The following is a 26255-nucleotide window of genomic DNA, read 5'->3' on the forward strand; positions in this document are numbered from 1 at the left end:
TAATGTGTTTTGGAACATTGGACATGCTTTATTTTCAGAACTTTTCACAATTTATTTAAACATCTCACATATACAAAATAGGTACAATAAACTTTGTGGTTCATTTTGAGAGAGGCCTCTGCAACCCTTGAAAATGGACGAACTGTGCTGTCAGTATTAACACTTGGGGGCGTAAAAGAATGTAATGCCTAAAAAAACAAAAAATAAAATAAAAATAAAACTCTTGAGAAAACAAAAACCAAAAAAGTAAAAACCAGACAAACATCAGGTTTAGGACTATTCCACCTGCTTAAAAATGGGATTATCAGTGGGACCTTTGCAATATTCTTCAAAGACAACACAAAGTAATACAGTAAAAGTGGTTTCCTCCACAGCTGCATGTTTAGCACCATATAATATCACTGTATTGGAGCACCTTTGAAACAGGGCAGAACTTGAAACCTTAGTACCAACTAGTGACATCTAGGATGTTGATTACTATTATCTTTTACACATGAGGTAGTTTAAACCTTACGGAAATTGTGGTTTTAAACTTCCTCTCTGGAAGATATACAAAGACCACAAAGTGATGTATACTTTCATTGTTTTTATTACACTTATTTTTACAAAATGATGACATGTCCCAGAACATGGTGTTTTCCCGCTTCTCTTTGGGCAGTTGTATTAATTTGCATTGTGCAATGCTCCATTAAGTCCATTGGTCCTCTCCGATAGAGCCCAGCTTAAGCAAGTGGATTTGCAGAAAAAATCAGCATTCAGTATAAAAACACAGAAAGAAGGGCAGAGATTTTTCTTTTTCTTTCTTTCTCTCGTTTAAATTATCATGAGTCTATTTATTTGAAACAGACTGGGCCAATGTCCAAACCAAACTCTTGATCTGCGCCACCAATGTCCAAAGGTGCAATGTCGAGGATCGGTAGACGAGATGGTTTATTCGTTCTGTATTCAATGACTGTCTTGCTCCACTGGCCAGTGTGTCTCTGCATGGATGCAACAAAAAGACAAAATTAATTAGTCAAAGTGCTTTTTTCACCATATCATATAGTAGCTAGAAACTAACAGAAACATGCTGTAATGGTAATGTGTCAAAACTACCTTAATGAATTAACAGTCTACTCTACTCAATACACAAATTCCATATTTCTCCACACACACACACACATATATATATATATATATATATATATATATATATATATCTTCCAACATTATGCACCCTTTTCACATTTCCGGGATTGAAACACAGAAGTATACTATAGTGGGGAAAACGTCTACAGTGGTGAATTGGAGACCACAGCAAATATAATTTTATCTTTCCCACTTGCTCAAACACCAAAATAAAACCAAAATAAAAACAATTCACTAATACCTTTCCATGACTTTCCATAAGAGGATAAAAAAGAGAGAGATAGATTACGGCAATCAGAAGAGAGAAATCATTGAGAAATCAATAGAAACCCCATTGCAGCATTATTATGCTAGGGTAGTATGGCACAAAGAATAATGTTATAAATTTACACTAAATAATAAATAAAATATTAAAAATATTGTTAGATTTATGCTGATAAACAAGGAAGAAGCACATCATGTCAGTCTGTGAAAAGGGTCCATTATACCTATTGATGGTACATTGATGGTACATTTGCTTTATGTATCTATTTAATCCAAGCATAAAATCAGAACTTACACTGCAGCCATCCTCTAGGACGCTGAATGTGAAACGGCTGTTTCCCTCTGCCCTGATCTCCACATCGTTGGAGCCCTGCAGCAACACAGCCTTCTTCAGGTTGCCGTTCTCAGCATCCATGTAAGCAATGCTGTTCTTACAGTAGTAGGTGATGTTCTGGACTGCCTGGTTGGCCAGTAGACGCATGAAGGCCAGCTGAGTAGCCATGGACTGTGGGCTCAGTGTCTCATCATTGTAGCCAAACTGAAAAGGTAATGAAAGAAAGCAACCTTAGGACTTCTAAAATGAAAACAAATGGACTTTCCCTCGTAACATATGTACAGTAAAACTAAATCTTGACAAGTCTGTTTATTCATTTTTCTAGTCTTTTCTGACTTATCTAACTGTTAGAATACTGCAATTTACCTCAGTACCACCATTGATGGTCTCGCCAAACCAAACGTGTTTCTTGTCCTGGGAGTTTCTGTACCAGTTCTTGCGTGGGATGCTCTCTGGGTGGGGGTGGATGCAGGTCTGGCCAGTGGTGAAGTCGCAATAGGCCTTGATAGCATCCGTGGTGCAGCCTTGGTTGGGGTCAATCCAGTAGAAACCTAAAGAGGAGGTATTTAAAACAACAAGCCTTCCATTTTGTAGTAGATCAGAGGACATAAGATTATGGGAGTGCACTAGAGCACAACAGTGTCTGAAAACTTTTTCAGCCATCTTGATTATGGAAGTATTTTTCCCATTCATTTTTCCATGGGTTTGAACCAAACCAACAAGCTCCGATGCGAATCATAACTTAACAAACTTTGATTTGATGCTAAATATTATTTTAAAATCAGACAAGACAAAAGGTACAAGACTGTAGGGAATGGACTACAACCCCATGTAACATTGCAAATGATGTGATCAAATTTAATACACTGGAAAATATTAAACTATTGATTTAAAGTTGTTGACTATAAGGATAAAATCAATATATTTAAAGTATGTTGCTAAATATTCAGTTTGAGAGTGTAGAGAGACAGATTGTGAGCAGTCGCTGCTTGGCTCATTTGCTTAGATTCTCTGATTGGTGGATAATTTAATAAATAAATTAAAATTAGTTCCTCACCAGGAAATCCGCTATTTGCACGATTTTAAAAACATTAAATAAAAATAACGTGGACCGATGTCTTCAACAGTAGCATATACCATCGATTAACAACCTCTGAGCTCTCCTGAGTCTTTAAAGGTTTATAAATTATTGTTAATAATCAATTCTCTTTAGGAAAAACTTATTGGGAATGTGCTCTATAGGCTGTGAAAAAAAAAGAGTCGCAGGCCAGAAATAGTTTGGTAACTTACCGCTGCTCCAGTCTGGGTGGCTGAGTCTGATGTCACGGCAAGTACGGGCAGGGTTCTTCTTGGAGCCCTCAGGAGACAGCAGATTCTCAATCTGAGTGTTCAAAGACTTGATGGTGGCATCCACCTCATAGTCTTTGGCCCTGAGAGAGGCCTGGTCAGCTCTGTACTCATCATAGCCACCAGATGTGTCATATCCACCACCAGCAGGGCCAGCGGGTCCAGGAAGACCAGGAGATCCAGGAGGACCCTGCAGTCAAGCATATCTCAGACTGAATATATGGCTATGCATAAAGACCAACCATTTCTCTTCTCTACATTCGATCAACATTTCTCCAAAATGAAAATTCTGTCTTTATCATATTGTTCCAAAGTCATGGACAAAAGGAGATCTTAGTTTAGCTTCAGTCCCCATTGCATATTTTCCCATAAAATGTAAGTGAATGGTGACTTAGGCTAACATTTTGCCCAACTTCTTTTGTGTTACACAAAATGAGGGGAGGTAAATTATGACTTTTTGATGATTTTTGGGGTATTTTTTGGTTACTTTGTTATCTCTAGAAATATAAAGTGAAAAGTTTCAATTTCAAAAAACGTATTCTGGGAATGCCGCAATATAATTACTTACAACAGGTCCAACATGTCCTTGTGGACCACGGTGTCCAGGGGGTCCAATAGCACCAGGCATGCCATTTACACCATCCTTACCAGGGGGGCCATTAGGACCAGATGGACCCTAAAGACACATTGCAAAGTACCATTACCCACACCTCCCAAATTTCATGAAGGATGAAAATCCCATGAAATTGCACGTACAACTACTAAGAGTTACTTACTCTTGGACCAGCAGGACCAGCAATACCAGCAGGGCCGGTGTCACCAGAAGGACCCTGTTAGACAGTTACATTTGTTAATACTTTTTGTTCAGTCAAGTCTGATATACTCAAAGTTGTTTAAAATTACAAAAAAAATCTCACTTACGTTGGTTCCGGGCATTCCCTGGAGACCAGGATGTCCACGGAGTCCCTTCATGCCTCTATCTCCATTGTCTCCAGCAACACCCTTCTCACCACGAGGCCCAGAAGGCCCCTGCTCAACAACGAAAGAAAGACACAGCAGACAATTGAAAGGAGGAAATTTCGATCATGTCTCTCCATGAAAAATGTGACAACTGACACAGCAACACACTTACAGGTGCACCTCTTGCTCCAGCAGGTCCAACAGCGCCAGAAGCACCAGGATTTCCCTTAAAGAGGGTGTAAATGAGAGATTGGATTGAATATAGGTCTGGTATTGACTTTGATCTCTAAGCAAAATTCAGTTATCATATGTGAGGTACAGAACTTAATTTGGAAGCTGCAATGTAAATGAATGAAACTGGTGAGAAAATGTTAAGATAACATAAATGAGGGGGCTTTATTCAGTGACACATACAGCTTCACCACGGTTTCCAGGTCTGCCAACAGCGCCTGATGGTCCATTGGGTCCAGGGGCACCAACAGGTCCAGCGGGTCCAGCGGAACCAGGCTCACCACGGTCACCCTGGCAGTTCAGTTAAATTTCTTATTTTCATTACTATGTCACTCATTTTCTATGAATATGTTCAGATAATATAAAAATCACTTGGAGATTTATTATAAGACTAAAGTCTTATAAAGCTTGTCCACAACAAATTCAATGAAATGCATGGTCAAAAATTCATATTAGAGATAAATTGCATACCTTAAGGCCAGCAACACCAGGGCGGCCAGGAGGTCCATCATTACCAGGGCTTCCCTACAAAACAGCACAGAAGCATGTTTAAATATTGTACAATGTAAAACATTTAATTTCTTTTTATCCAGCTTATGGGGGTTTTTGAGTCACAGGTACTACAAAATGGGAATTACTTTGCATCTACATAAAAACACATGTTCGACCAACAATATTCCACCAAATGTTGTCCTAACTATCCTAACAGAGTTGTCTGAACTAAAATTACTTATTGAAGAATGTATTGTCCCATCATGAATTGCAACATAAATAAATTATGCTGTTAATTAACATTTTTATTGTTGTTTTTTGTTGCCACTTTTAGTTAATTGTTGTGTGGTGATGTTAAGAGCTTGTCTTTTACCTTAATAAGGTTTGTTGATTGTCACCATTATTGCATTTTGTGTCTATTCTGTGTCTATGTCAAACAATTGTACATACTGTCTTACCTTGCAAGACATACCATTCTTAAGAGGCAAAAACTGCAGTTAACTTCATATAAAACGCAATGTAAAAACACATTTAAGATAAAAAATTTTTTTCAGTTTTCATTTTGATAACTGATAGCTGTCTGAACAAGAAATGAGTAGTTATCTCAAGAAAAATGTATGCATTTAGAGGACAAACAAATTCAAATTGACTAAACAAAGCAAAGTTACCAAGCATCCATCCATCAAAATGGGGGTTGATAAAGGCCTTCTGAAGTGAAGCAATGCATTTTTGTAAGAAAAATATCCATATTTATAACTTTATAAACTATAATCACTGGCTTCCGGTAACAGCTGTCTGCACGGAAAAAGATGTCCATTGTGATATTCTTATTATTGCAATGTGAAAATTAGATATTAAGTAAAAAATTTATATATTATTTCAATGTAAAGAAAATGTATAACGTAGTATTACTCTCTTGGTACAACCATGAATTTTCACTATCTGTGTTACGGTCATGAGAATCATCATTGAAAACAATAGTAATAGTAAAAGAGTTGTAAGAATTAACCATAAATGTTACTTACCTCACGTCCAGCCTCACCCTGAGGACCAGTCATGCCGGGCATACCATTGTTACCAGCAGGACCACGGGCACCGGGGGGACCAGCAGGGCCAACTCTTCCAGGCTCACCCTACGAAACACCAATTATCACTTTATTTACAGCAATAGACGTTGATTTGATCCACAATCAGGAGGCTGATCCGATAACTGAGAGTGCACTTACAACAGAACCAGGTCCACCAGGAAGACCACGGTCACCTCTGGAGCCAGGAAGACCGCTGAATCCCAGAGATCCCAGCTGACCCTGAGGTCCAGCACTTCCAGGCATTCCCTATTTGTTAAACAGAATAAAAGGTTAGCATGAGATGCAGTCTCTGTTTGGTAATATTTTGAAGACTGTGATGTCAGATTTGATACTCACAGGTGCACCAGACTCTCCAGGAGGTCCCTTCTCACCAGAAAGACCAGCGGGTCCAATCATTCCATTCTCTCCTGGGGGACCAGCAGGGCCAACATCACCACGAGGACCACGAGGGCCATCCTTTCCAGAAGGACCACTGAGACCAGGAGGTCCAACAATACCCTATGGATTGGAGGAAAGCTATATTATATAAATCCATAAAGAAATGGAAGTGGAAAAACAGAAGCATAAGGTCCAAAACCAGGCCATTTAAAGGTACCTAACGGTACTTACAGCAGGACCAGGAGGTCCAACTCTGCCAGCAGCACCAGGGAAGCCAGTCAGACCCTAGGATAGAAGCAAAACTTTGTGAGTTAAACGTAGGAGAAGTCTATTCAAATTAAAAATGCAGACGATAATGCCTTAAAATTATCCCAAAAACATACTTACAGAGGGTCCATTATCACCACGGGCACCAGGAGGACCAGAGGGACCAGCAGGACCCTAAAGATGTGCAAGACATTGTAAAAGTTGAATACACTCTAATAAAACAAGATACTGTACGTCAATAGTTTCAAATATATTAAAGTTTAAGTCTAGTTTAAGTCTAATACATGTGTCAATGCTACCATATTGCTGACGTTTTCTCAATTACATCTAAGTTAGGCATGTTTCTTCACATACATAAGCAATATTAAAGAGATAGTTTACAGAAAGAAAATTCTGTCACAGGTGTTAGGAAGAATGTTAGCCTCAGTTTACATTTACTTGCGCTGGATTTGTTTTTCTATACAATGAAAGTGAATGGTGACTGAGGCTAAAATCCTGCTTTAAATTTTCTTTTATGTTCCACTGAAGAAAGTCATACAGGGTTGGAAGGACACAAGGGTGAGTGAATGATGACAGAATTTTCATTTTCTGGTGAACTATCCCTTTAGAAGTACGCTTGTATCTCATGAACTTACAAGAGGTCCAGTATTGCCAGCGGGACCAGCAGGGCCAGAAGATCCAATGTCACCCTTTCCACCAGCAGGGCCCTTCTCGCCTCTTAGCCCAGTCTGGCCATCAGCACCCTGAAAGACACATTTTGTCACTGACAGTTTTCAGTCCAGAGTGCATGTGTATTCAAAGTTTGGAATTTGAAATTGAATGTCTGAAGCACTAAGTGGTGTTCTATTGTTGTTGACTGAATTCAGGTGGACTTACAGGGGGGCCGGCAAAACCGGAAGGTCCAACAGGGCCAGACTCACCACGCTCTCCCTAAAAAAGGCGACAAGGAGGGCATTAAAAGGATTCCGAAGAGCATTATATCCTATGTACAGATATTTTAATATCTTTAGTCAATAACTCAACAGTGGGGAAATTGCATGATAGAAAAGATCATGGTAGCAACATGTGATATGGAAATGATCATAATACTCACAGGGGAACCACGTGCACCAGCAGGTCCAGGAGGGCCAAAGGAGCCAGACTCACCCTGAAAGAGACCAGGTCCAAAGTTCAAAGAGGTCCAAAGTTAGTTAGGAATCCAAAGAATGTCCTACATATCAAAAATCCTTGACAAGCTTTGTATTGCTGTATACTACTAATATAATTAATAGTGTTCATGGTAATGATCCTTACAAGTACTTGTGACAGTAGGTCTGTACATTTGACAATTTTGCCATATACTTGTCTCCAATGTTGATTATCAAACAGTTATTTTCTTAGTATAGTTTCCTTAGTACAAGTGGATAGAGGGATAACGGATAGGGAACCATTTGTTGCCCACTCTTAACAATTGGACACCAGTCAAAAGATTTTAGCGTATGAATTGTGACTATGATTTTTAGCTGCAAAATAAAAAAAGACCCAAGAAAATTAAGATCATATAATAGTTTGAAGATCACTCAGATTCTTCAGCTACATTTAAGTCAAAGTACCTAGTTTTGTTTGTATGACTTAGACATGGCCCCTTTTAGATACTGGCCTAAACAGGTGACACTCATAAAACACATTATCCTGGCATGTTGAATAAAAGTAATAATATTTAATATTTCATGATATACTGTTTCTATTGAATGAGCAATTCTGACAAATGTTTAATTCTGACCTGACTGTTCAAACTCAAGTCACATTGCAAAAAATCATAAAGGCGTTGTCACACTGTCATCCAAAAATCTAATTTCGTCACATTTGAGGGAAAAAGCTAGTTTTGAGCCACATTAAACTGCGTTTAAATGTAACCTTCATTCTATTGCTTGATTCCTGGTCATCATCCAGTTACAGTTACTCAGTGTTGTTAGATATTTCCAAATATTGTAGGAGAATTCTGAAGAAATATATCTTGAAATTAATTTAATCTAATGTAATGGCTTTAACTTCATTTTGGCTCATTCTTTGTTGTGTGATTCCAGAACTTTTTGAATGACATTAATATAGTTTTAACTTTCCAGTAGAGGGTAGCAATGAGGAAATACACATTTCTCTATACTGTATCATATCGTGATACGTTTTTTCTTCTTCAAGCAATAAGTGAATAGGTCAGGTATCTCCATTAATGGGTAAAGTTTAACTAACGGATATGTCAATCATTGAATCTCTATTTGATCTTCCTCTCAGTCACCTAATCTACTCTTTAATTTTGTAATATCTTGCTTTTTGACACATCTTGATTATGACGTACTGTACAATTTGACAAGCAAGATCCACAAGAAAAAAGAAACCCTTTGCACTGGTGGAAATGTAGTCCACTGTATATTGGTGAAAGCAACGATTCTTAGCATTGATCTGACACAACAGCAGAAAGAATGCTCTTTACCTTGTCACCATTAGCACCAGAGGGTCCAGGGGGTCCACTGGGTCCAGGAGCACCCTGAAAATTGAAGAACAAGCACCATAAGTCATGACTATGCAACATATGTGATTTTTATTGGGTATGTAATGATATATTTGATAAAGGTGCATGTAGGAACTTACACGGGCACCATCTCTTCCAACATTGCCCTCCAGTCCTCTGTATCCAAGCTCACCCTTTGTTTCAAAGAAATACACTTTTAGGTTTTGCTTCCTGTGCATTACAGGAATCTATTCATACAGAAGTACATAACTTGATCTATAAACATTTGACAAAATTAATATACATAAAATGTCTTATATATCTACTATGAAATGCTGTACATTAGGGTGAATACAGGTGAAGTGAGACCATTTTTAATCCCATACTAGTTTAGGATTAATTTAATGTTGGTACACATAATACAAATAATTAACAAACAAGAAAAATTATGAAAATTGTGTCATCATTTACTCACCATCATGTTGTTCCAAACCTGTATGGCTTAATTTCTTCCATGAAACACAAAAGGAGACATTAGGCAGAATGTCTCAATCCTCAGCCACCATTCACATTCATTGTATGGAAAAATATGCAATGAAAGTGAATGGTGACTGACATTCAGCCTAATATCTCTTTTAGTGTTCCACAAAAGAAAAAAAGTCATACAGGTTGGGAAAAGCATAAGGGTGAGTATATGATTTAAAATTTCTGAAACAGTTGTCCCGCCTGAATTTACCCTGCATATAGTTTACCATACATTACGATTGCCATTTTTCGGGTTGGACTGTTTTTTTTTAATTTTTTGTAAGTAAATATCATATTGGTGACCATTAACATTGACTCTTAAACTTACCTTCTCACCCTTAGGTCCAGGAGTGCCAGCAGCACCACGCTCACCAGGCATACCAGCAGCTCCCTGATGTCCAGCGGCACCAGTAGCTCCAACGGCACCAGGCTCTCCCTAAAAAGAAGATCAGAGGATTTTGCCAGCCAGACTCACAAATGTTATTTGCCTGGATGACAAGAGTGTAATGATATGTTACCTTGTTTCCATCAGGGCCAGGAGTACCAGCAGGGCCACGGGCACCAATAGGTCCCTGAGAGCCAGCAGCACCAGCGGGTCCAGGGTTACCACGCTCTCCCTACACAGTGATATAAAGGGCAGTCGGATATGCTAATTGTTTCCCCTGAGCATCATCATGTGTGAATAAACATGTTTATAAAAAAAGGATTGGCTACCTTCCCGCCAGAAGGTCCTGATGCACCTTGATCTCCAGGGATACCCTGTTAAAAGATGGTGAATAGGTTTTTTTATTTATTTGCATAATATTTAATTGCAATATTATGTGAACAAAAACCTGCGTACGTGATGGCAGCTAAGAATAAAATACAACTAAAACACACACTGAAGAATATAATTGTTTCAGCATCACTGAATCTTTTTCTCTGTACTAAACCTTACAACACACACTACCACTCAAAGTCTTGGATACACCTGATAATCCTTTAGTTCACATTTAGAATAATAGCAAAGTCATTAATACTATGGATGGACTATGGAAGTATGAGAATTATGTAGTGAGCAAAAATTAGAAAACTAATCAAAACTATTTAAGCAATAAATAAATAAAACCACACTCAGCGCCTGAGTTCTGGATTTTTTTGCATGCACATTGCTAATATTTTATTGAATCTTAAATCATTTTATATAATTAAAAAATATAATAAAACTAGGGATGGGTTCAAGACAAGTCCACCTTAGTCGAGTCAGAGTCAAGACCAAACCCCTTTTTTAATATTTGATGCAAGGTGTTAATTGTGAGAAAAACTCACTCTGTCTCCAGGCTTGCCAGCCTCACCAACAGGCCCAGCGGGGCCAGGAATACCCTGTAAGGTTAAATGAGAGACATTATTAGTCACTGTGTCATGCCATAGACTATTGTAGTTACTGTACTTTCCACAAGTAGGATAGAAATAGGGTCTGAAAGTTTATTTTTCATTAATGACTTGAACCTCATGATGTCAAACTAAATCTCATGTGAGCTTATATGAGATTTGCAATTTTTGTAACCCTGTTACATGAACATCTCAACAAATCCAGATGGACATCATCCATCCATTTTCTATACTTATGTAGGGACACGGAGGGTGCTGCAGCCTATTCCAGCTTACCTGGGCCAAAGGAAGTGAAACGCCCTGAACAGGTGGCCACACCATCACAAGGCTAACACAAATAGACACATTAACTCTCTCACCTAGGGGTAATTTCACCTAGCCTATATGTTTTTGTACTATAGGGGAAACCAGAGCACCCAGTAGGAAACCCACGCCAACAAAGAGAGAACATGCAAACTTCACACTGAACAGCTCAGGGTCAGCTGGGACTCAAACCAAGGACCTATTTGCTGTAAGGAGACAGGCCTCAGTGCCACCCCAATACAACATTATGCTTTGGGAATTTAAATGAGATAATAATTGGTGGGGACACCAATGAGACACCAAAGTGTACCATATACGTGGAAAATGCCACAAGTAATTGTCTATGGTTTTCCCAAGGCTGATTGCGTTAAGGTGAAAACTATACATGGTTTAAAGGTGCACTCAGTCCTTTTTTCCTCATTAAAAAAGCTTTACGCCTAAAGGAATAAATAGCAATTTTAAAATCATCATTTAAAGTTTAAAATCATCATCGCTCACATGAAATGAAGACTACAATCAAATCACTAACCTTATAAAGCTGTTTTATTCCACAAGGAGAGGGTCCCTCATAGGGGATGCCATCGTGAGATCACATGACTCGTCTAATCTGAGTAAATGCCCTTTTATTGGACACTTTCGTTCATGGATTAAATTAATCATAGGAGACTATAGCCTAGTTTCCATCCACTTTATTATCAAAAAAGTGAAAATGCGTAAAATTTTTTTTTGAAATTTGCAGTCTTCTGCCTGTTTCTATTCAAATGGCCTTTTATCGATAAAAATGGTGTGCGTGAAGACATCATGCCTAAAAAAACACTTTGTCACATATGTTTTGGTTTATCGCAACAGAAATCTGTCCTTAAGCTGTTTCCATACAGAAATGTGTGTTTATCGCCAATTGTGCACCTTTCACCTCCCAGATGTCCCTAATGTTTTTTTCTCAGACGTTTTGGTAAAATGGGGAGAGTATTAAGACAATTCAATGAAATTAGACAGTTTACTGTCATTTTAATTTCACAATAAATGCAATCAAAAGAGGACGGTTGCCCTTCTGATATTGGTCCTGAGGTTGTGCCTATCGCAGGTTGCCACCAGTTCCGACCTGAAAGTGAATTGTCATGCCCTGTTCAAGCTGGTAACCTGCATCAAGTAGTGGCGGAAACTTACAGTCTTAGAATAAGGAGCATCCATCAATGTGTAGATGCAGTATGCACAGCTATTAAAGAAGAATTCATGCGGTGTATTATCAGCGATTACATATGATACATTCCTGATATTCAATAGTCTATTTTGAACAGTCATCTCTAAAGCATCGCCATCATAACTGCATTATGTCCCGCAAATTTGTCCGGCAGCTTTTAACGACCAACTGAACTTGATTGTCATCTAAAATACATTTTAGTGGCATAATGCAATTTGCAGTTTCTGAAGAGTTAAAGGGGGTTTGATTTCAAATATTTAAAATGTTCAAAAGTGAACTCAGCATTGGACAAATATTTCTGATAGTTTATAGTCGTGAAAAGTGTAGAATATTCTGAGAATGTCATTCAGCTGACTTTTCAAATACAGAACAGGTTAAGGCTAAATTAAGTTTGTGTAATGAAAAGGCATATATAGATCTAAAGATAATATTTTCTTTATTTTAGTAATTCATTATTTAATTTAACGCTTTATTCATTTAGTAGGCTAATTTATTTAATTTAAAACAGGGAATTTTGCCATCATGTTTTCAAAAGTAAGCTAAACAATTTTAGAGAATTGAGCTATATGTTAATGTTGCTAAAAGCACACTGATGCTTTTCTCCTTGTATTGTGAATTTATTTTTAATTTAAAATATCTTTGTGCACAGAATTTATATGTTTTTTGTATTGTGGGCTAATTCAATGACTGCTGTCTATTATTTTGAATGGTGTGGAAAAGAAACTTATAAATAAATGGATGGCTACCATGATTAAATTAATCACAAACAGTGGCCATTAAGTTGTTCTCTGTGCACTTGTCGATGTGCATGATACGAGAATTCTCCTTCCAGGATGTTGGCACTCCTGGATGTGTCATGTTTGCAGCATCTGATCTGTGCTATGCCGTTAAGATCAATCCATAATCACGTACAATAAATTGGCTTTCAAGGATGTATACCATCGTAATGATTAACACAGGTTAATGATTGGGGTAAATTTTGTCACACAACGCTACATTTCTTGACAAAAAGTGTTTACAAACCAGTTTTTCCTGACATTTGAAGCATAGACATAGAGTTTATTTGCTAGAGTTAAACGGAAAAATATTATGTCAACATGTGTGAAATTTTTGCGATAATGTGCATTTCCATCAGCTTTATTTTGATGCGTTAATACTTTTTCCACAAAAAAAATCCTTGGATGGAAACACAGTTTATGAGTAGTGAGTTTGTACCATGGCATCATTCACTGAAAACTATTGCGTTTGAATGATGGTGCATCCATGCCCCCAGGTGATATAAAAAAAAAATACTGAGCGCACCTTTAAGACGATCGAAAAAAAAATTTAAAAATAAAAACGAAATCAAATATTACTGAGTGCACCTTTAATCTTCAGATAAAACTTATGTCTAAAAAAAACATCAGCAAGCATGACAAGACACTGACCTGGAAACCAGAAGCCCCAGAGGGTCCCTGCTCTCCTTTCTCACCTGGGGAACCCTAAACGAGAATAAAACAATCAGATACCACTGAGAAACAGTAAAAAGTCAAGTGCTAATTACAATTTGAGGTGGCCTACTTACAGCAAGTCCAACAGGACCAGCAGGGCCGTTGTTACCATCAAGACCAGGGAGACCCTAAAGAAAGAGGAACGGAATCAGAGCAGCTTGATAACATCAAAAACACTCCTTGCGACTGGATACTGATGGATGTTTATAGTAAGACTGTCTCTAAAATACTTACTCTCAATCCAGTGGGGCCAACAGGTCCCTTGTCACCAGGCTTGCCAGCTTCACCCTGCATTCAGACAAAGAGTCAACGAGGATGTGCATACTGCTTAAGTAGGCCGTAAAGTGCATTGCTAGGTCACTGGTTCAGTTCCTCATTGATACGATCATTGCTAAGTTAAGTGTTTGATAATACTTTACAATAAGGTTGTTTTGTTAAGATTACAATTAGTTAATTAGTTAGCATGAACTAACAATGAACAGTACTTTCACAGCATTTATTTAACTTTGTTAATTTAAATTTCAACATATAATAATAATAATAATAATTTTTTAACAATGAATGTATATATTAACATTAGTTAATGTATAATGATCTAATAATGAGCAAGTGTACTTTCGTACATTTGCCAAGATTAATAAATATACTGTTAAATATATTGTTCATTTGCAATTGTATTGCAGTTATTTTGACGTGACGTGATATTTTTTTAATCTCTTATCAAAGATTAAAGTTAGCAGCACACAAAATACAGTCAATACTTACAGAAGGTCCCTTAGGGCCAGGGAATCCAATGTTACCAGGCTGGCCTCTGGGTCCGGTTGGGCCAGGGGGGCCAGTGCGGCCATCTTGACCATTTTGACCCTAGAATGTGGGAAATTAAGTGGTGATGAGCACTCATTTAGCACAATGTTCATGGTACACTTACATAAAATACCAAATTTATTTTATTTTGTTTTTACTCCTTAGAGTACCAAGGCATAAAACAAGTACTATAGAACTACCACTACTGTGCCTTAGTACCACAACATAGTACAATGATGCAAAATTGTGTGTATATAATAAGTTACATGATAATTAACTGAAATAAACAGGTATGTACTTACAGCAGGCCCCTCTTTTCCTGGGGGTCCAGCACTGCCAGGGCTACCAGGGAGACCCTGTAGAAGTATAAGATCATGGTCAGGCAATCATGTTTAAAAACAGCTTGATCTTATATAGCATGACTACAACATGGTTGTACAAGAGATGAAAGGCTTTTTGTGTTTTAGAAGAGAGTTGTGATATTCACTTTGGCCCCAGTAAGACCAGGCTCTCCAGCACGACCAGCATCTCCAGGAGGTCCACGGGCTCCAGCGGCACCGGTAGCACCACGGAGTCCAGGCATGCCCTGAAGGACAAGTATCATAGATCAGTGCAGGCACGGGGACTCATTAAAAGCCTTATAGTTCATGGAAATATTCATAGAGTATTGATGAGCTAGACTGATAAGGTAGTCCAAACTATTTGCTATAAGCAGTTAGGTGGGTGCTTGTAAATGGGTGCTTGCCATGTTAGGATATATTTGGACGTTTATTTCGTCGACTGTTGATAAAACTATTTGGCAGAGTCTTAAACTGCTTAGTCTTAAAGGTGTCCATTTATGCGGCCAGCTAAAAAAAAAAAAATTATTCACATTGTGTCCAAGCAAAACTAAGCTCTTAAAGTACTTGGGCAGTGGTGGCTCAGCGGTTACTGACCAGAAGGTCAGGGGTTCAAGCCCCAACACCACCAAGACACCACTGTTGGGCCCTTGAGCAAGGCCCTTGAACCTATCTGCTCCAGGGGCGCTGTATCATGGCTGACCCCAGCTTAGCTGGGATATGTGAAAAATACATAATTTCACCATGTATATGCAGAAATGTATGTATAATGTGTGACAATTTATCAATTTATATTTTATATATAATAAAATATTATGAGTATTGCCCAAAAGTGGGACTAACCATTTCTAAAAGATATAGTGTTGGCTGCAACCTTGCTGATAAATATTATACTCCAGATTACTATATAATTGAGTATATATTGTAAAATGTCCAAAATGTGCACTGTAAAAAATTACCTTAAGGAGCTATTTCTAACTGATCAAAGCCTTTAAATGAGTTTTGTTGGTTTAACTCAATATATTCATGTTTATTCAGTGATGTTAAATAATCATTCTGACTTCAATCAAACCAGTTAATTTACATGTTTGTGTCTGTAACACAAATGAATATGATACTTAATTGATTTGATGATTAGGTATCTATGCTTATGTCCAAATTAATTTAGAGAGCATCCACAGAATAACTGTACATTTTCATACACACTCCATGTTTGATTAGCTGCTCAGTGGTAATATCTCGCAATCTCACCATTGGGCCTGTTCTTCCAGACTGACCAGGCAGACCACGGGTACCAGCAGCTCCCTATGAGGAACACAAACATAAATTAATTAATTACAATAAATAATAAAACATGAGCAATTACATATAGCCTATAACCAGATCTAAGTAACAGTTTTGTACTAAAAGTGAACCATGACATCAAGCTCATTAAATATATATAATTATTGTTGGTGGAAGAGGTTTTACATACTGTAATTTACTTTTTTTGTTTTCTTTACTGTTGCTCTGTACTTATTTTTCCTGTGATGCTTTAGCACACATTCTAACCAAAACAGTATTTGAAAGCTATTTATTCTTATCTGCCCCTTGGCCACTTAAACTTAATGTGGTGATTTAAAGGGATCCAGTTTTTCCTCCTTTCTTTTATCATTTTATATTTCTACTTGAGGTCCTTGTTGGTCAAAGTTTATATTAAAAAGAATATCTGACGCTTATAATTGAAATGTAAGATTTAGTTTCTCATGACCACTTTAAGGCACCTCCATTACATCACTTTATTTCCTATCATGCCCATAAATCTGGTTACATATCAAAACATGAGATCAAACTTACTCTTGTTCCTCGAATACCCATGGGTCCAGTAGACCCCTGTTCACCAGTTGAGCCTCTCTTGCCCTCTTCTCCAGAAGGACCAGTAAGCCCCTGAGGACCAGCACTACCCTGTACAGGAAACAAAAGGCACCGAAGGAAGTGAACAGTGGCACTCAATCATGGTATGCTACAAACATAGAGAGATGACTGACAGTGTGCGTACTCACAGGCTCACCCTTGACACCGGCATCTCCCTTCACTCCAACAGAACCAGGGTCACCCTGAGAATCAGAACAGTTCAAAGGACATTTCATCATTTACTCATGAACTGTACAGAACTGAAATACAATAATAAATATTCATAAAAAGTATAAACAGTAGAGAAGCACAGAAATTAAAAAGGCTAAAACCAAAACCTTCACACGATTAATTAATTTATTTTAATATGATACTGTTATTTATATATAAGTGATTAATAAATTATTACACTATATGTCTTTCTTCAAATAGAGTAGATCTGAGTAGAGTTGCTTTTTTGATTCTCACTATTATGATGTGCAAAAAACAGAATACTAACAATGATCCCACTGATTTTTGCCTAACACCAATGCTCTTAATCCTCCTCTTCTCATGTTCTATATGAGAGGTTGCACTAAATAGCTTCTCACCGAATAGTGCATGATGGGGTAGGCGAGTACAGAAAAACACTCTTTATTAATGCATCAATTTCCAAGATGGCTATCGCTCCTGGGCATTGGGATAAAAATTTAAAACAGCCAAAAATTAAAGACAGCAGCCGGAATTTCCGGGCATCTCTGATAGACAGCGTGAACATAGTGATCGGGCCATGGCATGTATGTTTAAGACTATTCGGATGGTACTCACAGCAAGACCTCTAGGGCCAGAGGCTCCAGATGGTCCCTGGGGGCCAGGGCCTCCTCTTGGGCCAGGGAAACCAGGGGCACCAGCAGTTCCTGGTAGGCCCTGTAAAAGACATGAAAAAGTATATAAAAACACAGAACACCATACAATTTCACACTCAAGTTAAATGAACGAAGCAAGGGTTACTTCAAAATAAAACATACTGCTTTCAGTGATTCAGTTTATATGGTAATATACAGTAATGGATACTTCAGTTACATGTAGTTAAGTAAACTTGACTGTGATTATATTAAATGACAAATGTCTTTTTAACTAAAATGAAGTTAAATCATAAATAATGAATAGGATAAAATAAAATTTTCTTGTACTGTACATATATTTTTTATAGTTGTTCACAAAATTCTGTCAAAAGCCTTTGGGAGATTTGGATTCGGCGACTGTGTATCCCAGGTACATAACTGTTTTAATCAAGACATCCTTCCATTTAAAAAGGACAAGACCATTGCTTAACATTCTGTATACATTGGCATGATCTTCTCTGATCTAAACTGCTTTATCTTTATCTATGAATCAATCTCTTTGAATTATATAAACACATTTTTTTCAAATTAAGTTGTATGGATTGTTGAGTACTCACAGCTGCTCCCTTAGCACCACTGATACCATTAGCACCAGGGTTACCCTGTAAAAATACAATAAAAGACAGGTAATTATGTTGTTTGCTCAAAATCCAAAATCAGATCTAATGATCTTAAAATGATTTAAAATGCACTTACAGGGGGTCCAACTGGGCCCACAGCACCGTTTGTGCCTGGCTCTCCTCTTTGTCCCTGAGGTCCAGATGGGCCATTGGGTCCAGCAGGTCCAACCTCTCCCTGTCAAATTTTATAGATAAGGTAAATTACAAATGGCAACATCTCAAAGCATGTCTTAACCCTCATGTTCTCTTTTAACATCTCAAAAAAACATGCTTAACATTGAAGTATCAGGTCGATAATGCCGTATATGATTTCCGCTAATGTCATGAGAACAGATTATAAACTAAATTTGATAAACTGGATAACAATGATCATGTGTTCCATGAAAAATGTTACTCAGAGATAAGAGATATAAAGCATGACTAAATGCAATGAATTTTACATGCTATGATTTCCTAAATGGTGTAAACACTGTAGTAGTTTACTCATCACTATAATCTATTTGGATTTATTTTGTTCTACAAACTGTTGTATTGACTCCAAGCAGAAGGAACATTACTATAGTGGATTCCAGTCACATTTAAAAAAATATATATATAAACATTCTTAATTATAAAACAGAATATTAAAGCTTCAATAATTTCTGTCTACTTGGTTTTGACTAAGTAAGAGGAATATATTAAGAATTTAAAGGGGAAATAGTAGGTTCATTTTGACATGTACATCATTGGGGTCTCTGTAGAGTGTAGACAGTAAAGTCTATCTCAACAGAACATGAGCAGGGTTAAGATGAAGAAGGTAAAGATCAGCTGTGTTTTGATTAAAATCACATGAAATAAGTATTTCAATTTCACACTGGCAGTATTAGCTTCCTCTAGTGCCAGGTAAAATTGTAGGGTAAAGTGCTAAGTTTTGATTTCGTCAGCTGTCACTCATACCTTAGGTCCAGGGCCACCAGGGAAACCGGGAGGTCCAGCTGCTCCCAAAGGACCCTGAGAGAGTGCAGAAAATAGATTACTTCCGCAACATTACTTTGACATTACGCCATAAGGAACATTTTAGGAGACAGAGGGGTCAAAGAGCAGACAGCCCACTCACAGCAGGGCCAGCAGGACCAGTGCTGCCATCAGCACCACGAGCACCAGCTGGGCCAGAAGGGCCAACACGACCTCTCTCACCAGGAAGACCACGACCACCCTGTGCAACAAGAAGACAATGCCTATGAACCTCATGAAAAGGCAACTTGCAAGTAGAAACTTGGACTAATGCACATGATGAACAAAGGTTTAAAGTAGACCATGTAAACTCATATAGGCATTTGCACTTATGTTAAAACTGGTGCATATATTAAATATTTCTGATCACTGTGTAAATAATAAAGTTTGGCTTACTCTCTGTCCAGGGTTTCCATTTGATCCATGAGCACCATTCTCACCCTGTTGTAAAAATTTAAACATAAACCTTATTTTTTGAAGTTATTCATACATTTTTGGTAGTTATTTGGTAATGGGGCTCTGAGGTATAAGGAAAAGTACCAATTGGCTTTTTTATCATGTAAATTCAAATTGTTCTAAAGCTCCTTTAGAATCATTTGTATTGTGAAAAGTGCCATTGAAAATAACAAGAATTGAATTTGAAATGTAATGGATGAACACACTATGATGAACATTCACATTAAAATACAGTTAGGAAAAGTAACAAGTAACAGTTATTCCAGGAATTGCATTTAGCATCCAGTAATGTAGTTTGAAAGCCTCAGGAGCATTCCTTTACAATATGAGATGCTAAAACAATATTTGTTCAAATTTACCTTAGCACCGGCTGAACCAGGCTCTCCTTTGCGTCCATCAATACCATTGTAACCCTAAGGCACAAGAAATAAAGATTTTAGTTCCTTAGAAGATGAGGGATTGCTTAAAGACACTGATTATCTCTGTACAGCATGAGCACTTGAAACCACATCTGAAGGCTAATTTCATTTTTTTGGTCAGATGTTCACCTTTAAAGCACATAATATAGCACATATGTCTTTGGCAAGGATGGATTTTGGTCTTGTGAGGCCCCAGGGCATCACAACTAGTACACAACAGCAAGGTTCAGAAGGCTTTGTAACTTCTTAGGAGGGCAAGGAACAAATAAAACATTTTATTTCTTGGTTTAGTTCAAATTGTGCCAATCTATGTCAATTCTGCATCAGTAGTGGCTTGTTTCTCTCATTGCCCACTCTTAGTCTTTAGTATTTCAATCTGACGGCCAGAGTCTACCAGTGTTTTCTGGAACAGGTTATTTTACGCTCAATGTATGAACAATGTCATCAGTTTTCCACAGTGCTTACTCTGTGTCCCTTCATGCCAGGAAGTCCAGGAGTTCCGGGGAAACCACGAGCACCCTGTAGAAGAAAGAGGAAAGATGAACCACTCACACAAATTAGTCTGTCAATCACTACCAGAACACAATCTAAACTGTACTCTATGGATACCACCTTGTAAAATATAATACTAAGGTGGACAAAATGTTTCTTGGTATAAACAAAAAAGTGTTGTTTGATGTTGTACTTACCTGAGCTCCAGGGACTCCTCTATCACCAGGTTTTCCAGGTCTGCCATTGTTTCCCTTTGAGAGAATTATAAAATGAGGTGTCAAAACTCTATGTATATCTTTGGGTAGAGTAAGTTAAAGCAATAAGCCACAAGAGGTCATGGTAAATCACCACACAGCACAGCCTTGAATGGCTTATGGCTCTACTAAATTGACAGCAACAGCAAAACTATATAATACAGCAATGATCAATAAGTAGATACAGTACCTTTACTGTATTTATAATAATAATTAGAAAAAATTCTGCCAAGTAATATAGTTTAGTGTAGGGGTTGTACAGTTGCCATACAACGTAACATTAATGTAGAATGTGCACTCACAGATGGTTTATAGTCCATTTACAACAGCAATTTAGATCAGAATTTAGAGTGTGAACTATGCATCTTGTAAGTATGGTCAAGTTAGAAGTTCAGTATTATCACATGACATTTTAGTACTCACATCTTCACCATTTTTGCCAGGAGGTCCAGGAGGGCCACGAGCACCAACGGGCCCCTGTCATGAGATATCAGCGTTGAAGTTTAAAGTTCATTTTCTAAACTCAGTTGAAGACTTGAGATTGTGTAAAACCAAGATTACTTACAGACTGTCCAGGCTCTCCGGGCTCACCAGCATGTCCTTGGAATCCTTGAGGTCCCTACATTATGAGAAATTACACTTTTATTTATTGTAAAGGCCACAAATACCAACTGAGTGCAGTATATGCAGACTGATGATTGGTAAAATGCTTGCTTATTGCAATAATTTACATGACATGGACTACAATATTTGATTGAAAAATGATCAAATATATGCCTGTAATCCAGAATAAAATACTCACAGGGGAACCAGGAGGTCCAGCTGGGCCTCTAGGTCCCATCAAACCCTGCGAAAGTGAAAATGAGATTGAACAGCCTGAGGACTCTTCATTTAAATCACCAACAATGATTTAGATATTATAACTAGGATGAATTTAGCCCTATCTAAAATAAAAGGTCTAATATTTCACTTAAAATATTCTAAGCTGTGTTCCAGCTTCAGTACTAAGTTGTACAAGCAATATTAAAATAAACTTCAACATATTCAGTACTTATAGAAATGTCTGACATCAATGGAACTGAACAGAAAAGAAGCTGAGAAACATGAACTCACCATCGGTCCAGGGCCAGGGTCAGCTCCTTTATCATATTGAGCAGCAAAGTTCTATGAAATGAAATAATAATTTATTATGATTAATATGCATAACATTTCCATGCACATTTCTAGGTTTAAGTGTATATTTTAGGCTTTTTTTTTTATTAAATCTGCATGGATAATAATTACTGTATATATAAAAATGGCAAGATGCTGTTTAAAATAGTTTTAGATGGAGTATAGCATGTCACACCACAGGATATGATAACTTCCCAAAGGAATTTCAGGTCAACCACCCTTATGCAAATACATGTTTTCTTTTCTTATTTCCTCAGAAACAAAAAATATTCTTAAAATGTTTCCTATTTGTCACTATATACCTGATTGTTAAATCAGGTTTTACTTGTATTAATGATAACTATGAATAGAAATTAATCTTACACCTTTAGAAGCCATTTTGAGACAAGTTGAAAAGGGGACTCAAAGTTCAGGTCAAAGGTTAAAGGTCAAAAGTGAAATATGGCTGGGTCATGGGGTAACGGAGTGATCACGAGGCTCAAAATATGACTAGCTGCTTTAATCATTCAAATGCTGGGTATAAAAACAGGCTTATATCTCTAGAAAATTTGCCGTTTGAAATGGAAACTTACTCCACCAAGACCAGGGGGGCCAGGTGGGCCTGATGGCCCAGGAGATCCAGGTCTGCCGGGTTTTCCATCTGGTCCTTTAGGACCCTTATGGAGAAAAAGAACAGACAACAAAGTTAAGCTATTCATAAATGTATTAATATAAATATAGAAAACAATCATAAGTTGATTTAAGCATGTGTTAAAAGCATGAGGTAAAATTATTGTGATGACATTAACTATTCACTATGCTAATGATTCTTAATACTTATTTCATTATAGATTTAGTTTTGAGTTAATGTCTATTTCCTGCAATAAAGTTTCCCTTAGGCCTGAACTGCAATCACAGTCTTTTGGACATTTAAATATACTATTAAAATAATACAAATATATTGTTGAAAAGTATCCAATATACACTTACCCTGTCACCTCTTGGTCCTTTTGGTCCCCTGAGGCCCTATTAATAGAAATATATAAGCATAAAACAACAAACACAGACTTATAATCTAAAGTACAATAGTCTAAAAAAACAAAAACAATCTGATGTTATATCCAAGAGTGTTTGCAAACAAATATGTCATTGACTTTAGTGCATGGCTTATGATGCATTTATTAGAAGGCCTGTTTAAACCTGATGAAAACATGAACTCAAACTTAATATCATGGTTAGATATGCCACACAACAGCCATCACCATGCACATAACAAATAATGCTCAACTTCAGATAAAACTACTTCAAATAAATCCAGGATTAATTTATTCCATCTGTCTTGGTTTCTTAAGTGAGGTGATGGGTAACATCTCATATCAAAACCATTTCTTATGCTCTTTAAACATCAAATATGCAAATTAGTCTAAAGCAAAAGCTTAATAACCATGCACTATGTGATGTATCAGATGTATACCATTAACTGCATGCCAAAAACTACTGATAATAGTTGTGTAAACTTAACTAAGTGCTTTGAAGATACACATGTAAAGTGCTATAAGGAGTGCAAAGGCCTAGTTCGCATCAAAACAAAATCAGGACAGTCAGCCTGTCCCACTGACCTAACCTTGAACTTTCTCAGTACACTCCTTTAAGCACCTACTTTTGTTAGTGATCAATAGTTTTTTTGATATTCAGGTGACCAATTTGACTCAATCCCAAAAAGAATTATTGCAAATTTCCAACTGTATTCCAATTTCACACTATATAATTTCACACTGTTATGCATGTCCACGACAGCTTGGTGGAACTGCTGGGCAAAATCCACCAGGTCGAAGGAATTTCTGCGGCACGTTGATTTTGTTATTTTGAATCCACCTCTTCAGAGGGCCATCTGAAAAGGTCCATTGTGCCCAAGCTGTCTGGTAGGCAGGATAGGGTGGTCTCTAGTTTCACGGACATTAGCTTGAGCCAATGGAGCTTTCCTTTAAAAAAAAAAAAACCAGAAATCCCAATATTCCAAAATGCTCTCGTAAATTTGGGATTGACCAAATTGGCATGAGGGATCTTTACACTGAATATCATCCTCCAATTGGAGACTTGGGAACAGATCAGGTAAATATCTCAATTAATACAGTTGTTAACAATAACTCCATGCAAGTGTACTGACCGCTGTATGATGAGAATGGGGGTGGAGGAAGAAAACGTAAAAACAGAGAGACAGAGAGAGAAGGAGAGGGAAACACACAGAAAGCGATCGATTAGAGTTTTGCAACCCACATAATGGTGAAATATAGTAACATTTCTAAACAACAGGAAAGCAAAAAAAAAATTTAAATACTGTTTATAACTGTTCTATACATGCAGCTGAAGTTTCAGTTGCAAAATGATTTATGATTACTATAAATGTGAAATGTGTGTAATTTATTATAAGAATATACTGTAAATAATCCAAAAGCTTAACAACCAATGTGCTGAAACAAAGACATGATGCATGGTTCTGTTATATTGTATTGTTGCCAGAATGAGATGCCCTGATAGTAAGTACATTTCAATCTGTGCAACTGCATTTGATGTAATGAGCAAAACCAATAGAAATTACGTTAAAGCAAAAGAAGCGAGATTATTAATTTAGAAGATGTCAAATTTCCACTTTTGATTGAGCTTCTGTAAGAATGGCTGTATATGAAATGTAGTGTTGTCTGACACTATTATCTCAAATAATAAATTGAATACTAATTGATACTAAAGTACTTGATAATTAATAACTATCCAATTTACATCTGTAAAAAAAATCATACTGTACTAATATTTGGCTTTAAAATCATTATTTATTATTTCCCAATAGTTGGATGAAAAAATATGTAGTTTATTGATTACAATGCATATATAACATTTTATATATCTATATATCTATATATATACTGTTATTCTGCAAACAATGTCCTAGAATGATTTTATTTTATTAAATAAATGAGTCACAATAGTATAAGTTATCAAGTATTGTTTACTGTCTTAGGCTTTCCGGTTGCTATGCAAACAACGATAACAATCACTTTTTAAGTGACGTTTTATCCTGTAAGTAGCAACTACGTGTCCTGTCGTGTATTCTCCACCAGGTGGAGTATGTGACCACAGGATGATGACCTAATTACGCATATTAGTCTTCTAAAAGTAAGTCATAAAATAATAAAAGCCGAGATTATTTAACTAAATATATAACACTTAATTTATTCTAAGACGCTTTTGTGTTCTTAGTTGCATACAATCTATTCCAAATATTAACAATATTTTAAGTTACTGTGCTTATATGCTTTGTGATTTATTTTTTATATCATCCATAGTGAAAAAAAATTGTTTTATCAACAGTTTTTATATTTGTAGTTTTTATTATTTGTATAATGAAAACAATTTAAATCTGTTAACTGATAATTTACTAGGATGATATAAGTGTTATTACAGACTTCAGCCAGCAGGGGGCAGATTTTACAAACCCCTATAATTAAAAAGCAATCTGCTGGATTGCTTTTTTAAAAGATGGGTTACAGCGCCCTAACCTACACTTAAAGAGTACATGCATTTTACCACCTGTGCGTAATTAATCTACATGTATATAGTTCCAGCTCAGCATTTGGCAAATTCTTGATAACTATGCAATGTGTTTCCGCTTCTCAAGCGCAACAGATGAAAATATCCACAGATCACGAATAATCCTTTACTCAAATCCGTTTTACTGTTGAAAGCCAAAGAAAATGCCTCAATTCTTCAGATGTAGCTCTAGCTTTCCTTGAGGTAAATTCCCAGCCAAGTTCAGCCAAATCCAGATGTTGAAGAGAGAGAAAATGCCTTAAGATCCTTGGTTAGACAAAAAACAACATATTTGAAACTTACATTGACATGTTGCTAGGTATGAAGTCACTGCAAGCAGCAACAGAATCCGAGTATCCACAAAGCTGAGCATGTCTAAACTGACATGCAGACTCCTTGTGCTGCAGTGACCTGGTTTAACTACTTCAAGCTGGCATACAGTTGTGGTATAAACTCCAGACTTCGCAGGAACCTGCAGCCGTGATGCTAGAATAGTAT

At 37.0% G+C, this 26255-nt stretch overlaps 1 protein-coding gene across 2 annotated transcripts; it reads right to left on the minus strand.

Moving 5' to 3' along the window:
* col1a2 (collagen, type I, alpha 2) lies at window positions 1-26255 on the minus strand. 2 transcript variants are annotated; one of them, XM_052136223.1, is made up of 50 exons: window positions 26061-26255; window positions 24340-24341; window positions 23163-23198; window positions 22766-22849; window positions 22134-22184; window positions 21823-21867; window positions 21586-21639; window positions 21444-21497; window positions 20964-21017; window positions 20740-20793; window positions 20215-20268; window positions 19796-19840; window positions 19503-19601; window positions 19343-19396; window positions 18483-18581; window positions 18344-18388; window positions 17710-17808; window positions 17052-17105; window positions 16846-16953; window positions 16261-16314; window positions 15159-15257; window positions 14974-15027; window positions 14633-14731; window positions 14102-14155; window positions 13942-13995; window positions 13805-13858; window positions 10811-10864; window positions 10217-10261; window positions 10021-10119; window positions 9831-9938; window positions 9118-9171; window positions 8960-9013; window positions 7583-7636; window positions 7366-7419; window positions 7125-7232; window positions 6610-6663; window positions 6454-6507; window positions 6181-6342; window positions 5983-6090; window positions 5782-5889; window positions 4736-4789; window positions 4448-4555; window positions 4206-4259; window positions 3995-4102; window positions 3850-3903; window positions 3642-3749; window positions 3017-3263; window positions 2093-2277; window positions 1688-1930; window positions 1-980 (listed from the first exon to the last, which is right to left on the minus strand). In XM_052136223.1, the coding sequence occupies exons 1-50, from the start codon at window positions 26128-26130 to the stop codon at window positions 834-836; spliced, it is 4053 nt and encodes a 1350-aa protein (XP_051992183.1). In that variant the 5' UTR covers window positions 26131-26255; the 3' UTR covers window positions 1-833. The 2 variants fall into 2 exon arrangements, with proteins under 2 accessions (XP_051992183.1, XP_051992182.1); XM_052136222.1 differs by lacking the exons at window positions 7583-7636; window positions 8960-9013; window positions 9118-9171; ... (2 more) ...; window positions 24340-24341; window positions 26061-26255 and having other exon boundaries at window positions 23163-23299.

The sequence above is a fragment of the Xyrauchen texanus genome, chromosome 10, assembly GCF_025860055.1.
Source record: "Xyrauchen texanus isolate HMW12.3.18 chromosome 10, RBS_HiC_50CHRs, whole genome shotgun sequence".
Lineage (NCBI taxonomy): Eukaryota > Metazoa > Chordata > Actinopteri > Cypriniformes > Catostomidae > Xyrauchen > Xyrauchen texanus.

Coding starts and splice junctions, on each gene's coding strand:
- col1a2 (XM_052136223.1), bottom strand. CDS start 26,130: ATGCTCAGCTTTGTGGATACTCGGATTCTGTTGCTGCTTGCAGTGACT. Junction 18,582..19,342: donor CTGGTGGCCCTGGACCTAAG/GTATGAGTGACA, acceptor AAAATTTGACAG/GGAGAGGTTGGACCTGCTGG. Junction 6,343..6,453: donor TTGGACCTCCTGGTCCTGCT/GTAAGTACCGTT, acceptor TCCAATCCATAG/GGTATTGTTGGACCTCCTGG.